The sequence below is a fragment of the Urocampus carinirostris genome, chromosome 4 (assembly GCF_059441175.1).
Source record: "Urocampus carinirostris isolate Australia breed hairy pipefish chromosome 4, RoL_Ucar_1.0, whole genome shotgun sequence".
Lineage (NCBI taxonomy): Eukaryota > Metazoa > Chordata > Actinopteri > Syngnathiformes > Syngnathidae > Urocampus > Urocampus carinirostris.
The window spans coordinates 11,761,093-11,779,187 of NC_142352.1; the positions used below are offsets into that span (position 1 = coordinate 11,761,093).

The 18,095-nt window shown below is 38.4% G+C and overlaps 1 protein-coding gene across 1 annotated transcript in view; it reads right to left on the reverse strand.

Annotated features, from left to right (window-relative positions):
* smad3a (SMAD family member 3a) overlaps window positions 1-17,892 on the reverse strand; it is a 41,955-nt gene extending 24,063 nt beyond the window's left edge. Inside the window, exon 1 of the mRNA XM_088333647.1 lies at window positions 17,498-17,892. Within this exon, the coding sequence (XP_088189773.1) occupies window positions 17,498-17,700 (203 nt within the window). The 5' untranslated portion in view covers window positions 17,701-17,892. The remainder of the gene's footprint in view (window positions 1-17,497) is intronic.
* Between the last annotated feature and the right edge of the window lie 203 nt (window positions 17,893-18,095).

An 18,095-nucleotide genomic window follows, 5' to 3' on the forward strand; every position in this document is an offset into this window, starting at 1 on the left:
CGAATTTCAGACAATGTGATCATGATGGCCTTGTTTGTATTTTTTTTCCAATGCTGCAGATGACTGTTGTTACAAGTACACATTATTGCGTAGAACTACGAGTAAAAAGGTCTTCAATAGCAGAAATCATGCAATTTAAAATGCATTTAAATTGTGGTAGTGTTTTTCAAAAATCTGTTTTTTCAATTCATTCATTTTCCAACTTACTATTACGAGGGTCTCCAATATATTTTAAACAGCCAATGAGAATTTTTTTGCTTTTCCATCAATACTTTGCAATTGACATGCTTTGTCATCTCCACCATTTGCCTACTTGTTGACCCACGATTCCAACCCTTATTTTAGGACTGTTGTAAAAGGATAGTGGGATGTTTGGACGCGTTCTAAGGGATGGGCAGGGCACCCGTATGATGCGGCAGGGGTAAACCAGTGAAAGCTGTCGGGCCCTGCTGTTGAACAGAAGTGTGAAATGGCCACTTTCTTGTGTCCCGTTTCATCTTGAGGGACGAAAGCATGACCAACTTAGGTGCCGAGGTGCTTAACTTGTTTGGGTGTTTGGGCATTTGGGTTGGCCATGGTCCAAAAATGTTTGTGTGGGTTTTTTTTGCTATTTTTCCCTTTTTTATTTTCTTTGTCATTGTATGTGTTTGTCTTGCTGTCGGTCACCCCTCTTGAGAGATATGACCTAGGTAGATAGATAGATAGATTTTAGGACTAACTAGAGTTTGTAACAGTCAGATGCACTTCTTAAATCAAGCTTCTTTGTGTCGGGTTCTCCTGCTTGTAGGCAGTTAGTTGTAAAGCAGCAAGCACCCAGTGAGCACAAAGGCATGTTTGTTGTCTGCCGAGCGTCACTGTGTGTGTGATTCGTGCATGTGAGAGCAGGCTCACGCGCACACCCCCGCAGATAGACAACCACGGCAAAGTCAAGGCCTAGCTGTCTCCTTAACCCCTCCGTGCAAACCACAAGGCAAACAAAAGCCCACACCCTCCAAATCTCCGCCAGCCTTATAGCCAACACACTAATAGTGACAGGCGAATTAGACACAGACTACAATAATGTGTAGGACTAGGAATTTACGTTGACTTCTCTCAGGCATGAAAAAGTTTCATGCAACCGCATAACTAATCCCATTGACTTCTACCCTCTGACTCATTCACAAAATGCCGTCTCAAATGACTCAAGTCTGCAGCTTGACAAAGTGAAAAGAATGAAAGTGTATACGTAAACTTTTCACCCCAGAAGATTAACGTTCCATAGTTTAATGTAAGATCACCAAGAAACTATCATCATGAGTAATAAAAGGATACAGTGGTACAATGGTTTGTTCGCACTGAATATAATCTGGGTTTTGAGCAAAAAAAATCAAACCTTTATATCCTTGGGGCCAATTCAATCATGAGTTTGAGTGGGCGCCTTTAAGTGGATGAGATATCATTGCAAACTGTTTCTTTTATTCAGTGATTGGTTTTTGAATTGCGACTATTACCAACTTGAAACCTATGAGCAGAGTTCGTTCAACTTTTACATGGCCAAATTCAAGGACGTTTTAAGGACTTTTTCTAAAAAAGAGCATATTCTTCTGTTGTAATGATTTTGGTACTTTGTAATTTCTCCAGTACCATTAAAAGGAAAAATCCAGTGCGAAATATATATGTTGCAAAGCCACAAATATATCTATATATAATATATGAAATGGATTAAAATTGATTATGAAAAGCATGGTTAACTTATTTCCTTATTGGTTTGTTCTGTCGTGCGATTTTTAAGCCAGTAGGCACGGTAAATCAATGCAAATAAGTGCATTGCATTTCATTGTAAAGTAATGGGGTTGTAGTACCACATTGGTCCGGCACAGGCACCCAAAGACCGTTTTTATAAAAGTATCTTACAAATTCTTTAAAATCCTTTCTTATTGAAAATTGCATCATTCCTAACAAAATTGACATAAAACCGTCAAACGCTATAAAGATAACAATTTTCCATAGATCAGGAAGGGCTGCAGAAATACAGAGACAAAGATACCGTATTTTCTGCACTAAAAAGCGCAATGGATTATAAGGCACACCCCCTAAAAATAGTCTGTTGTCATATATTTTCCATACATAAGGCGCAATGGAATATAAAGCACTGTTGAGAAGCAAAAACTTTTTCAGTCACAGACAGACACGGTGTCTTCTACAATGTCACCAGTCACCGAAATACGTCATGCGAAATATCACTGAAAAGCTTAAACTCTAGGGACTGAAGATATGCTGACCATTTCAAAACATACTTATCACAATAACAACATGATCAGTATGAAATAAGATACCCAAAAAATCCAAAGCCAAGATAGCACTCCAAAGACGTCGTCTTGCAGCCATCACTTTCGGTTATATTTTGTACATCCATGAATGTAGTGAATCCAACTGTGTAATATATTTACGTACACAAAAACATGCAATAATGCTGACAAAAAAAAAACAAATAATAATAATAATAATAATCCACCGAAAAACATCGATTTCATAGTGCCTTGTTTAGGTGGAGCATGCACCTGTCTTCTTGGGCGAGACCCATATAGGGTGATTACGCTTCGTAGGACAATGCCGTACAAACTAATGACAGCTACAGTATATATCAACAGGGAAGAAGAAATGCAATGGCTAAACAAAGCCACCAGAGAGCAGTGTCAGCGGCATTTTAAAGCAGACTTGTTGGGAAATATTGAGACAATTTCAAGCATTTAAAGCAGTTCGCCTTCAAGCATTTTCAACCCTTAAACACAGAACATTAATATTCAATCATTTTCAATGAATCCAAGCACCCGTACAAACCCGGTAAAGGGAATGCCAGTTTTAAGTTGGATACGACAAATTATTGTAAGACATGCTTACAGTTTCATGTCTTTTTACAGCATTGACGCACTTTACTGCTGCTGTGAAGCGCAATGGCAGACACATCTGATGTGGGAAGGATTGTTTCCCTCACCATACAACTAATCATTACACCATCTGAGAATCAATATTTTTAACCTACGCCACTCTAGTTATTAGGTACAGTATTTTGCTTGTGAAGGAAGCCTCGGCCCCAATTATATTTTGCGGGAAACGCATCTATCCCAAGTCACAGGTTTTAAAAAAAAACACAAGCCATGAGTAAAAGAAATGTAATAACAATAAAGTGGTAAGGCTAAGGGCAGCTGTGAAAGAGTGTATATTGTATTATAATTGAAGAACAAATATATTGTCAGCAATGTTGTCAGCAATAATTCCACAATTTATTGTCCAACCTACTATTCTCACGAGAGTTGCAGTGGTGCTGGAGCTCATCCCAGCTAACTTTAGGCCTTGGGCAGTAGACACCGTGGAATGCTTTTCCGTCAATCACAGCTCACACAAATACAGACAACCAGTCAGACAAGCATTCATTTCTAGAGATAATTAAGACTCACCAATCATACTACCATATATTTGAAATTTGGGAGGAAACAACAATAGCCATAAAAAGCCACTCAGGCATGTTTATCAAAAGAAAAGGTTATTTTCCACATTAATTTCCATACATGTTCTAACGCGCTTTAGTATGTGTGTGTTGTTGTTTTTTTAAGATTCATTCATAATCGTTGGTACAGTACAAAAGATAATCAGAAAAAAAGTGAACTTATTAGTGTACATTTAATGCTTCCAAAAACCAAACTTCTGAATTCTTGAAATTAATATATATATATATACATGCAAGCACAGTCAACAATATGAAACGCTTAAGCCAGTAAAATCGCTGTCTTGAGAATCAATTAAAAATCACAAACATCAAAGCAGCACACATTGTTTTGCAATTTCTGTTTCCACTTTATATACTGTTTATACTTCTTGTTCTTAATTCAACTCCATAGTTTTGCTTTGATTATTATTCTATACCCCAATAGACAATATAAGTTATTACTCAAATTCTGAGCAAACAAAGTACCTCTGCTGTGTCCCTGAGCAATGTGTATTGTAGTTGACTTTTTATGCGTATCTGGAATAACTATTGCGCCTCAGGAGATCATCAATTAGTTGAAAGCTCAGATGCCCCAGTTTTCCTTCAGCCAATGTAATACATTACTTTCTTGGGCTTAAAAGCATGTATTGAATCTCAAAGACTCTCACACTAATGTGACCTAATTTAAGTTGATCAGAAAACCGGTGCCCATGGAAAAAAAATGTGTGAACAAATACAAAGACTGTTGAAAGTACTTAATGACACACAAACAGGACTTTTTATGAAAACCATTTTTTTTCTCCAGTTGAACTCAAAAAGTCAAGAACACCCGCTATGCACTCTGAGTGTAATCTGTATTTCTATTTTGCTCAAACTCCAAATATGTGTTTTTCAATAATCCAGTGTAAGCATTTAAAGATAACAATTCTTGAAACATTATTAAACTTTTTACACTGACGCATACCCACAAACCATTTAAAGTTAAGAGCCTATGTGACCCTTTTGGTGATGAGCTCAAGTCGACTGCTCGGCAAACAGGACTGATGAAAGGCCAAAGAGAGAGGAAGGAGGTAAGTCATTAACCGCAATTCCACAAATTTCCTTGTTACCAAGTGGTTTGTGTTTACTGAGCATAACAATAAAAACATAAAAAATCTAGGAAAAAAAAGAAAAAAGGAAACTCATTGTGAAACCACGGGGTTGTCAATGAAATCTGACCAAACCATGTGAATATAAAAAAGAATAATAATAATAAAATACAATAAAAACACGAGGATCACATTATACTTTTTGGAAAAGTTGAAATAGCCTGATCCTATCTAAACCCTAAATCCTCCCCCCTTACCTGTGGCTGCTTCAAAGTTCTTGACCTTATATTTAGCAGGGTCCAAACCTAGACAAAAACAATCACCCCACCAATGTTGCAACATTTAGTTGACGTTGTTGACAAAAAATGATAATAGAAATAGTTGACAATCGATTCTATTGTCGAATATAGTCGCCAGACACATTTTGCAAGTCTGAGGCATTGCTACACGAATATAATCTCTTTGAAAGCTGCCCATGCGCAATAGCCTCTCTGTCCCTAGCACGAACATAAACATACAGAAATGGCCGCGTCAACATCAAATACGCATACCAAAACTTGCATTATAGCCTGGATACCGCCAACAGAAATACTATTTGCGAAGTTTGCAAAGCAGACCTTGCATAACATAGCAGTACCTCAACATTTAGAAAGAAAGCACATCGGACAGTTGAGCAATATGACTCGCCTCTGTAAGATTCAAGGAACATTCTGGCTAATAACCATAATGATGACATGCATTGTACATTTTATACATGGATATTTAGCTATTAAGGAGAGCTTACCAGAAAGTGCCTGACAAACGTATTTGAAATTAAAAGCATGCAGTTCGAAGAACAAACGTCAGTTGTTAAAACCGTTTGGTTTCAACTGCTGAAGAATGGTTAAGTTCTTTAATTACAGACTTTGCAGTCTACAATGATTGTACGTTACAAAATGCACATCACATTTGTTTTATTTACAGTTCTAGTGATGCTAACGAGCCTGTTCTTGGTTTACAGCGATAAAAAATGTTGACTTGATTTTAACGTATCATTTATTTTCCTGTTTCCAAAAATGGACAAAAGCTTCTTTATGGATTTAGGTCCATACTGACTATGCACTGTACCTAATTGGTTTTAGATATGGCATTTTGGTACGAATATGCGGTATGTGCAATAAAATATGTATTTTTCATTGGAGCCATTTTTCTTTGTCAATTTTCATTTGAAACATAGTTTAATTCATTTTCATATTCATATTTTATGGTGGGCTTGTTTGGATTGCGTTAAGTTGTTTGTTTGAAATAACAATTACATTTCAGTACAATTGACTCCTATCACAATTTTCTTCTGTTGACCCTATTATTATCAAAAGCTTGGTTTTGAATGAACTGCCATCTTTTAAGCAGATGTTGGGTTTCTTGTGAGAAAAAAAGCATTGCATTTTGACTCAATATATAATTTTCAACCCTTGTCAGGAAGATTGTACCATTGTAGAATGTATCGTGATGTCAAAACTATTTTCAGCAGTGAATACTAAAAATGCTGCTTCCTCATGAAAATGCCTGGCAAATTTGTACATTGTCAAATATTGAATGCGTTTAACAAAAATTAATGAGCATTCAAGCCCTACAATATATCTTTGTACTGCATTGCATCGTGTAAAACAGAATTGTTTTGAGGTACAATCGTACCTTGCACTATGTAAGAAGGTGTGTATCGTATCACCAGGTTCACAAAGATAGTGCACGGTGTTGGGAGTAAGAGCTAATAAAATTTTGTAGGAGTGTCAGAATCTTGCTGATAAAAAAAAAGTTTAAAATATAGTTTAAGCTACGATCAAATGTAGTTGGGAAACCCTCATTGTACATGTTCATTTGTTTAAAAAGAGTATTTTATGAACTAAAGGCTGAAACTTGAATTGGCCCAAAATTTGAAAGTACAATTTATAGTCCATTGCGTCTTGTATACTGGAAAATATGTTGGATAAAATTGAAACTGAATAGTTAAAATTAAAGGATATGGCATATGGTAACTGTTTTGCTTTTAACAAGTTGTTTGTTCCTAAATTAATTTCAGTGGTGAAACCAAAATTCATGATGATGGTGAGCCATGCAAGGCAATAAACTATTTTTTAATTTAAACTATTATTTTTTATGCAACCCTGCTGTAGTTTTAATTTCATATTCCTTAAACTCCAATGGGCCTTGTATATGAAAAATATATCACAAAAGACTAATTATTGGGGGGTGCGCCTTACAGTGCGGAGAATACGGTAATCTGAACCCACCTGAATTATGGTATTACCATGCCTAGGGTATTTTTGTATCTTAGACTTTTCCCTTTTATCAGAAAACCCCCAAAAATAATCAAATACTGTTTATGTACAGGAGGTTTAATAATAAGTTCCTCTGTTAAGAAAGGATGGATTTAGTTTCAGCAGAGCTAAATGAGTTCAGGCCAAAGGAAAAAAAAGAAATAGAAGTAGTTTGTAAAACTATTCGCTGTGTTTTTTTTATTTTTATTTTACATTTAAATGCAAGTGAAGTGTCAAACAGTTAAAAAAAAATCAATATAGGCTAAATCACATACAGTTCCTCCTACATGTTTGGTAAAATCAAACTGATACGATTTAAGAGCTATTACAACAGAAGAATATGCTCTTTTTATATAATAGTAAAACTGATACTTCAATCCAATTCAAATATTATCCAACACTGCCCTCTTGAACCCTCTTCTAATTTTAATAGAAACTCAGTCATTGTTATACTACATTTGTACCACAGATTGAATAGGCACCGCTCCAGAAAATTTCCACACAATCTCCAAACTTGATCAGAAAGCGTGACAGATGCAACAACTCGAATCAGTTTGAAACACTGTACATTAAACTCTCATTTGAAAGGATAACGTGTGAATCTAAACCTAAATATCAACCATGGCAAAACTTAAATGCAGTAAATATGAAGAAGTTGGCTTAGAGGAATGAAACAAATTCTAATAGTTTTGCTTGATTTTCTCAATTTGCAAATCAAAAAATTTGTCGAAATAAGGAAAACAACAGTGTATTCTGCACTCAAATGGGAAGTCAACCTAAAGGATCTGCGAAAATGACTAGGTTGTATGAGTCGCTGCTAATTTAAAAACGGCATTTTGATGAATATTTTGTTTGAACAGTACGAGTTAAGGAGCAAAATCCAGCTGTAAGGTTTGAAGAGCAATATGGCATTTTATATATTCAAGTCTGCATTATTTTCTTTAGCCACCAGTGTTCATTTTACCTCTGAAAAGTGATGAGTCCCGGGGCCTCGCATGCTCAAAAGTCTTTGGGTCCCAACAGAGATCTATGGGTCCCCAAAATTTAGTGTTATCGAGGTTGAAATTGTAAATCGGTGACAAATATATAATAAAAATCGATATATTCATTCAGTTTCTCCGGTTCTCTAAAAAGAGACGGACTTTTCACCTCACAACTCGAGATCGGCGTGCAGACGAAAACTCGAACCGCGAGACCAAAACAACATCTGCCGGATATGCCTGACGAAAAATTTGGAGTGCGGTAAATCTTTGTTTAAAAAAAATGTAATCGGTTAATAATGACAATTTGGTGTCAAAAAGGTTGCGTCCCGGGGACGCACGTTGATTTGAGACTATGCGTCCCCAGCAAAAATGATGCGTCTAGGACGCAGGGACGTGGGCAAACGAGAACACTGGTCTAGGAAAACTAAAACAAAGTCAGATGTCGACCAGCATCCTGGAACAAACTGTTCCCTGTAAAGTGAAAAGCAGCCTGTCACACCAGTAGCAGGTGCAACGACCGCCTGATTCGCTTACTGACATGGACCGGCCTCAACATGAGGACAGCTGCTCCCGGTATGTTCGGATATAAGAGAATTAATAGAACCAGCAGATCTCAATCAGACACTGTTAGGTCACAGTGACAGCAAATTCTGATCCAGGGTCATCTTAATGTGCTCAACTTCTTCCCGTCTGCATTAATATGGGGAATTTGAAACCCGGATCTCGCCAACATTGTCTAAATTTCCGGGTAGGCTTAAGCGTGCGTACTGCAGCCCTGGGCTCTATGGTATGAGCTGTGATATGCACACTTGCGGCAATGAAGAATCTGGGAGTGCCCGGTGTGCTTTTCAGTTTCAGCTAACACATGGTATGTGATTAAATCCAAATTACAGCTTCTATGTGTTACATTTAACAACTTAGCGTGCATTCTGGAATTCACTGTTGCTGCCGTTAAACAGTGATGTGACAGATACTCACTAAGAGGGGAAAGAGGTTGTAAAGTATTTTTGGGTTGCCTTATCTTATCTGAATTGTCCAGTAATAATGAGCAAAAGATTGAGCTTCAAGTTGTTTACTTGTTAATTCTTGTTCACTGGATCCGTTTACAAAGTATTAAAATATTTTGTTTCCATGTGATGAAAGTGGTGAGTGACCACAAAATCTCTGGGGGTGAAAGCAAAATCACACAATGAGAATTGTGGCCTGAAGAGTACCAGCACTTGTAAACGTTAAATTGCTGTTTGTACACTTGTTTGCTTTTTGGGTGTCTTTTACAATTTTGGGTTTGCATGGTGTTTTTCTCATGCTTAATTTATTTCAGGGCTTTTTGTTATTTCAAATGTCTGACTCGTGTCAATTTACGTAGTCTATAGCTTTCCAAAAGGCTTTGTTTTACCTCACTTTTTTTATATTCCCATAAATCTGCTGATAAAATATCAATATACAAGGGGTATTTTCTCACACACGCACATGCCCACAAACATGCGTACACAAAACAAACAAAAGGACAGGGTTCTTTACAACATAGCTCACTTCCCAACTGTCATTACAAAGCGAAAGATTAAATAATTTGTATGAGTAAGTATAAAATAAAAACCTTGCCTGGATAAAAAGATCAACAATGACCCGCTTTCACTCACTAGAATGAACATAAAGATGCGGAGAGAAGCCCCTCAACATTTTTTAATCTGCCGGCAATTATAGAAAATATGTTGGGGTTTTTTCAACAAACGAGAATAAACACATTTGAATTTCTAATTGTTTTTCCAGTTTAGAAACAACATTTTGTTGTAAGGAAAAATAAGGTTTTATCGAGAATAAACAACCCCAGTGAGTTTGTGGTGCATCCAAAGACACCACAAATTGCTTCACTGGAAAAGAGGGAGTGTGTAGTTATAGAATTGAGCAGGAGATAACCTTGAAAAGTTCTGCTCATGGGACTGTTCTACTCTTTTATCTCATCTCATCTCATCTCATCAGCTGCACCGCTTATCCTCAGTAGGGTCGCGGGGTGCTGAAGCCCATCCCAGCAATCATCGGGCAGTGGGCAGGGGACACCCTGAAACGGTTGCCAGCCAATCGCAGGGCACACAGGGACAGACAACCCGCCCGCTCATTCACACCTAGGGACAATTTGGATCGGCCAATCCACCTGAAATGCATGTCTTTGGAATGTTGGAGGAAACCGGAGTGCCCGGGGGAAACCCAGGCAAGCACGGGGAGAACATACAAACTCCGCACAGTAGGTCCGGTAGCTGGATTTGAACCCACACAGGAGGTTCCCAAGACCTTAGAACTGTGCCGCACACGCGCTAACCACTGCGCCGCCGTGCTGCCCACTCTTTTATCTGTTAATTCAAAATATGGAAAATAAATTCCTCACCTTGTTGCTATTCTTTTTTTTTAACACAGCCACAAAAGAACAGAATTTATGGTACTTCAACGCTAATGCTGGGCAAGACATTTTATGACACTACACAGTATGTCTAGCGTCACTGGAAATGAAGTCTCCAGTCAGGGAATACACTTTCACTTTGGTCCAAATGGTGCCGCTATACCCAAAGAAAATCCCCAATCCCCATGTGCTGCTTTTATTTGCAACACCGTAAAAATACATTTTCCCCCCTTAATTTTGGCAAATGTGTGACGACTCTTTGTGTTCCTTTGTGACAGCTAGTTATCGCCTGTGGGGACTCTCTCATGGAAGCCATTTTTAGCCAATGTCGTCCTAACTGGGCTGCTTTGCTGCCTCAGGACCAGGTTAACTCTCTGCGGTTGACAGAATAATGATGGTGTTTACCAGAAGATCCTAAAGGGAAAAGTCCAGCCATTAGTTCGTGCCCTCAAACTTAAGCGCTCTTGGATCATCAAGATGCACAACGAGCCAAAACACAACAGCAAGTCCACCTTTGAAAGACTCAAAAATAAATAATTTTAGGTTCTGGAGTAGCCAAGTTCGGACTTAAATCCAATTGAGATGCCGTGACCTTAAACTGGCGATTCATGGTAGAAAACTCTCCAATATGGCAGATTTAAAACAATTTTGCAAAGAAGAGTGGGTCAAAATTCCTCCAAAGCATTGTAAAAGACTCATTACCAATTACGGTAAATTATTGGTTTCTTTTATTGCTGCCAAAGTTCGCCCAGCTCGTTGAAGGTTCAGGGGGCAATTACTTTTTCACATAGGGCCAGATTGTATTGATTGTAAAGTGATTTAATAAATTGAATCAACATTTCAAAACTATGTTTTGTGATCCATTAGGTTGTCTCTCTGCGATATTAAAATTGGTGTGATAATCTGAAACCTTTGTGAATGATAAATATGCAAAAAACAAAAATCAGAAAGGCAGCAAATACTTTTTCATGGCACTGTAGTTCAAAAAACATTGACCAAACAGTGGACACTGCTAAATATAATCATAGACACCAAACTGGCATCATGGTTTTTGTTGTCATGTACATTTTTGTCGTTTTCGTGTGCTGTAGTGAGTAACCTTGTATATGTCTATTTATGTAAAATGGAGTTAAAAGAAAGTAATAAAAAATACCTAGGCTCCACCCAACAGTTGTCTAATTGTTTCCCATTGTGAATGATGATGTTTTAAGCAGATAATGCTAATTACTGTGGGTCATTTAAATGGCATAAACACTATTCTTCCAGAAATTTCCTATATTACTGCTCAGTAGTCAATCAAAGGGCACATCCTGTGAAGGGAGTGACAACCGCTGGCACTCTTATTCAGACTTGTCACTGAGAGGGAACAGAACACACACTACAAGAAGGAATATCAGTCAAGTTAACCATTCACTAACAGTGACTTGGCACGCCTGTCTCCAAGTGGAAAATCAACCACACTAAAAGTTAAGCCTTGGCCAGTCCAGTAGGAAGCATTAGTATCCAGCATTTAGGTTACCATACCATGTATTTCTAGATTATTGTATTTAGATATAAATCATTGCAATGTCACCTTTTAGTGATTTCCAACCTTGGCGCATTTGGCTAGCATAATTTGTCTAAAAATTATTATTTAATTTAAGAAGAAATGTGGTCCATTCCCTGACGATAGGAACAGAAACAAGCAGTAGAATTGAAAAGCTTTTCTCCCCCAAAAATGGCACAAAAAACATACCCCAGGTGACATGCGCAGTTATAAACTGATTTCATGCATGCAATCTGACCCAGAAAAAGACTTGCCAGGGATGACATTCATAGGCAAATGTTTTCATTTATTGTATTTTACATTAAGTGCCTCAATTTTTCTCTTTTGCAAGAAGGTTTCGTTGTAATGCATCTAGTGAAGAGATCTTAAAGAACCTTTTTTGACCCAAGGAAATCCAACATATGTCACGACCTATGATTGCATTATTTCTATTTCTGTATAAATGGTAAATTGGCATTTACATAGCGTGTTTCAAGTCAATGAAGACCTCTCATATGAAATGAAATGATCTGCATTTATATAGCGCTTTTCAAGTCAATGACTTCCCAAAGCGCTTTACAATGTGCTCCACATTTCCCAATAGCGGCCTTGCAGCCATCTAAGGCGCTAACCTGCTTATTGGGGGTATTAGGGGTTCAGTGTCTTACCCAAGGACACTTCGACATGTAACACGGGCAAGCCGGGATTTGAACTGGGATCCCTTGATCCCAAGACGAGCGCTCTAACTCCTGCGCTACTTCATAGCGCTTTACAATATGCTTCACACTTACCCATTCACACACACTCACACACCAATAGGTGGTCAGCCATGCAAGGCGTTTTTACGTATAATAAAAACACATACGGGAAGAAATTTTTAAAGACAATGTTGATACATCACATATTAAAGGCGCATGCAAGGCGCCTACCTGCTTATTGGGGGCAATAGGGATTCAGTGTCTTGCCCAAGGACACTTCGACATATAACACGGAGGAGCCGGGAATCGTACCTGCGACCCAAGACGAGCGCTCTACCTCCTGAGCTAATGCCTACCACACACTGGTTTTCGCATTTGATATAACATGTATTCCTAAGTGACACATCATTACAAGGGTTTTATACAACATTGTGATCATTCAAACATATATCAAAAGAGAACTATGAATGCTGAACCATGTTAAATAATAAACACTAAGCTCACTTAAAATAAATATAGCATATAATTGAGAGTAAAGAGTAAGAATCACTATTACATCTGCAGTACCACATTGTAAAATATGAATGATACAGCACTTTTGTTAAGCAAAAGATATATGTTTTGTTTTTAGTGGGAAGGTTATGTTCATTTTATAGTTAAAATAGTGGGTCTGACGAATTGAACGGATGTTTGACCTCTTATTTAAAGAGGAAGTGTGCCAATAGGATTTACTAACAATATTTTGTATGGGCCTTCACCATTTTAAAACCGACAGTTTATGTAAAATTGGGTTTGTATGATACATTTTAAAACACACCGGTTTTTCCCCAACTGTGGAACGGCAATTTGCCATATGCTCTACACTGAAAATGATATCATAAATGCCCCTAGCTTGGGTAGAAAACAATCACTGTCCAGTTTATTTAAAGAGGCAGAGCAGTGGTCTTCGTTATCCAAGTCCTGAGGAACTGTGATGTCATCCTCACTTGACAACTAGTGTCAAAATGGCCTCAAAATAGTGTGTACAATAATAACACAACAACAACATTTTGCGGCTTTGTTTAGATCTAAAAGAAATGCAATAATAATCTGTATTGCCACATTTAGACTAGCTGGCATACATAATGTTGAATTTATCAATATTAGCAATTATTTAGAGGGTTGACTGTGAAGGGAAACATAAAATGCACAAGTCTACATGAAAGAGGTATAGTCACGTTACAAGATCATCAGCACATACCAAGATAATTCTCTAAGGCACAGTCACAGAGGGCAGGAGAAAAGGAGGACCAAAAAAGAACTGGGCCGACAACATTAAGGACTGGACTGGTGCCAACTTTGCCATGACCCAAGAACAGGCAAGGGACCGTCAACAGTGCAGAAGGCTGTCCTGAGTTGCTTCCTCATTGGTGCCTCGACCACCCATGCAGTGAACTGTGAACTACAGTGGAACCTCGGTTTTCGAACGCCTCTCAGTTCGGACAAATCGGTGTTCGACAAAAAATTTCGAGAAATTCTTGCTTCGCTGTTCGGTCAAAAAATCGGAGTTCGAACGCCGGTACGCTAGGGTGCGATGCTGAGCGGCGTACGGGTGTTTTAGCCCCTAATTATGCCTCCGAAGAAGGTCGGAGCAAGCAGGACAGGTGAAAAAAAACCAAGTTGTTCGTACAACTATTGCCTTTAAGAAAGACATAATAGCTAAATATGAAAGAGGTGTACGAATTTCCGATCTTGCTAGTGAATACAGCATGGCTAAATCTACTATCAGTACGATAGTAAAGAATAAGGAGGCTGTGAAATCGAGTGGTTCGGCTAAGGAAGTTAGCGCTATAAGCAAGCAACTGCCGCAAGTTTTGGAAGAGGTTGAAAAACCTTTGATGATTTTTCTCTCCCCACCATCCACCACAAAGGTAAGAAATCCTATTCATAATCCTTTTTTTAATTTCTACACGTTCATGTTAGCGTAATCTTTCGTACGGAAGATTACGCTAACGCGAACGTACGATTAGCCTGGGTTAGCTTCATGTTTACGTTCATGGTAAACATTCAGGGTGTTGGAACGGATTAACACGATTTTACATTACTTTTAATGGGAAAAACGATTTCGGTGATTGAACAAATCGGTTTTCGAACAGGGTTCAGGAACGGATTATGGTCGAGAACCGAGGTTCCACTGTACATGAAAGTGCCTGCAAGTCCCTGGATTGGGATTGGTGTCATTCCCTTTGAAATAGTCTTCATTGTCACTGATAACAACGTAGTGAACATTGTTTGCAACTGGATTAGACATTGCACTCCAGGATAAACACGTAATTAACATTTCAAAGAGAAAATGAAATGAAAGAAAATCAGGATAAATAGTCAAAACTATTTAGAAGGTAGTGCTAAGAAACAATAGTGCAATGAAAAGTAATGCAATAACATTTAGCAACAATAAAATTCCCAAATAAGACAATAAACAAAATATGAACAGCCATTATTTCTATACAATACCCATTTTTCAATACAACTGGCAATATATATAGTCTCGTTTTTATAGGGTGGGGAAGGCCCTGGGGAAGAAACGATCTCTGAGACAGTTTGTCCTTGTTTTAAGGGACATGTAGCGTCTAACAGAGGGCAACAGGTAAAAGAGGTTGAGGCCTTGGTGAGAGAAGTCATTTCTAATGTTGTTGGCTGTGTTAAGGTATCGCAAGATTGGCAATGTCCTCCAGACTGAGCAGAGCAGCTAATGATTTTCTTAGCTATGTTGATTACTCTCTGTATGGTTTTTTTTGCTTTTGTGCTCCCAGCATGCAACATACTTTTTTAGACGTTTACTTTTTTGGATGATGTTTTGTGCAATATGTGCCTTGTTCTTATAGAAACTCCACCTCAAACTGATGACAAGGTTATAACAGTTGTTTTTTCATTAGAAATAAAGAACAGACATCTTGTTCTTGCTAAACAGTGGGTCAATAACATTATCGTTGTCATGTCCAGCATGGTCGCCGTGGCGACCGGCTGGCCCCGCCCCCTGGGCACCGGCTGTAGCAGATCGTCTAATTTGCGTGTGTGCTTCTTAAGGGCGGGTTGTGGGTATTGCCGGTTGCTGGTTCACTGTGTTTTCTGTTCTGCATTAATCTGTTCTGTTTGACTTGAGGAAGCCTGTGTTTGCCCGTTCTGAGTAAAAGCCTGTTTTGTGAGTATTCCTAGTCTGAGTTCCTGTTTGCCTGTAAGCCTGTTTTTGTTTTGTTTTGTCCCTGAGTGTTGGACAACTTTTATTTTGCTAAATAAAAGTAACTGGTTGTTACGCGATTGAGTTCATCCTTCCTGCCTCTTGCCCCCGATCTGGTCCGGTCTCGTGACAATCGTACCTGTCAACTTATACGTTTCCCCGTATTTTATACGTTTTTTTAATCATTTCAATTGTTTATGTCCTATAACAATTTATTTTAAAGAAATATAAATTTTTTAAAACTGTTTTTTATTCAACCGATCTTGTCAACCCGAATTATGTTCTAATTCTGATCAACTCAGTCACTGGTAACTGACAGTAATGTCATAATAGATTGCCAATTCATTATCTTCGCAGTACAGAAGCAAATGACATCCGTGATCAAGCATTTCTTCTTCGCGCATAATGATCCGCCTTTCGCACTCTAATGCCGACAGTGAGACAGTTTTCATCCCTGTGAGAAAAGTAGAGTACAAGAAACTGGGAAATAATACTTGACATCTTTGTTGCAAATTCAACTAAATTGGGACAGTTTGTGTTGCATGTTAAACCATCAGGAGAACTCTGCTACAAATGTATAATAAAACACTTCATTTACTCCAAGTGGGCAGAGAATAAAGAAGCTGAAAGAATTGTTTGTTATTTGATATATAAAATGACGTTTTCATGAATTATTTTTGTTTTTTATTCAACATAATCGGTCTTGCTGGGAGTATAGGACATTGTGTTTGTAAGGTTTTTTTTATTGCTTAAAAAAGGCATCCATTTAGTGACTACTTGGGGCCATATCTTAGGTCACTATTTGGAACATTTGGACCGAAGTTTGGGTGTATATTAAGTTGGAAGTTTTGGATTTACCCCTGTACAAGATGAAAGATTGTTGTCATCCCTTCTCAAGGTTTCTTCACTTGACTCATGTTGAGGTTTTTGAGGTTTTCCCCTGCCCTCGTGTAGGTTTTAGATCAGGGCATGGTGTAATAATGGTCTGTGATTCTGTGCATGAATAACCTATATTATATGTCGACAATATCTGTTTATTATTTGTTATTGCAACCTCCATTGCAGCCTGGTCACCCTGGAAGGGGGATGACCTCACGTGTGGTCCCTTCTGAAGGTTTCTTCCTTTTCCTCATGTTGATTTTTTTGAGTTTTTCCTTGCCCTCATGTAGGTTTTAGATCAGGGGATGGTGTCATAGTAATCTGTGGTTTGCAATAATCTTTGGTCTGTGCAGCCCTTTGAAACTCTTTGTGATTAAGGGCTATACAAATAAACATGACTTGACTTAAAAAGGGGAATTGCAAACATTAACAAGGTCAGCAACTGGCTAAGGTTGGCAGGTATAATTGTATTATGTGACACCTGTCCTTTAGCTGCCACTGCATTTAAAGCATGATTGCATCTCCAAGATGCTCAAAGAGTCGAGAGCAGAGGGAGATGCCAGTACGAGGCAATCCACACAGCGCCCGAAAACGAAGCAGATTAAGGACAAGTTATATAACTTGAGCTCTGTTGAGTCAGTGCATTGCACGTGTCAATGCACAGCTACTGAAAAATATGTCCTCACCGTACCCCTGCTGCACCAAATGATATAACAAATGCTTGCAAAGTATTGTTTACTGAGCAACCATTCGCCTGCATCCACACGACCCTATTTGTGTGTTCTTAGTATACATTAGGCAAAAAAAGAAAGAGGAATAGAGGCTGTAATTATATTATAGTGTGGAAAAGACGAATATGTTAAAGAAGTAGTCGTTTAGTACAGTTGCACGACTCTGTCATTAACTTGCCCTTGTTAACCAGGTGTGACGCTCACCCACGAAGCGTTACCTCGGAATGGTGATACATTTCGTGTTGATATTTTGCGTGGTGATGGCTTTCTCCAGTTCGTCTAGTTGCCCCGTCTTCTTCAGCTTCTTCACCAGACTTTTGACAGCCTTTTCACACCACTTTTCCTCCTGGCCATTTTGCTCTCCTTTCTTCCAGCCCAAAAGTCGTTTCACGATGGGGGGAGTGAAAGGCAGGATTGACATCTTTCGTGCTTGAGTTCTTCAAATGTCCACAAGTTCTCCTCCGGCAGGTTGTGTGGGGAAACAACCCCGAAGTAAGTTATATTCCAAAGAGGAAGGAGTTATTTCCACAGTTTTAGATAAGTTTGAAGTCTAAATGTGGCATTCCGGGTCTAACGTCGCAGTGTACTCAGTCAGAGTAAAGCCCGTGAAATGTGCACTAGTAGTCCTGTTGCGCTGTTGAATCAGTACCCATCCGCCTAGAAAAGTAGTCCCTCTTTAAGTTCTCAAACAACGGACATTTCGACATGGATTTCGTGCCAAATAGGAAACGTTATTTACATATCATTACATTTAAATACTTAATACTCGAACCGCTTTGAATTAACCTTCGAGACCCTTTTTAATAAAATCAGAGT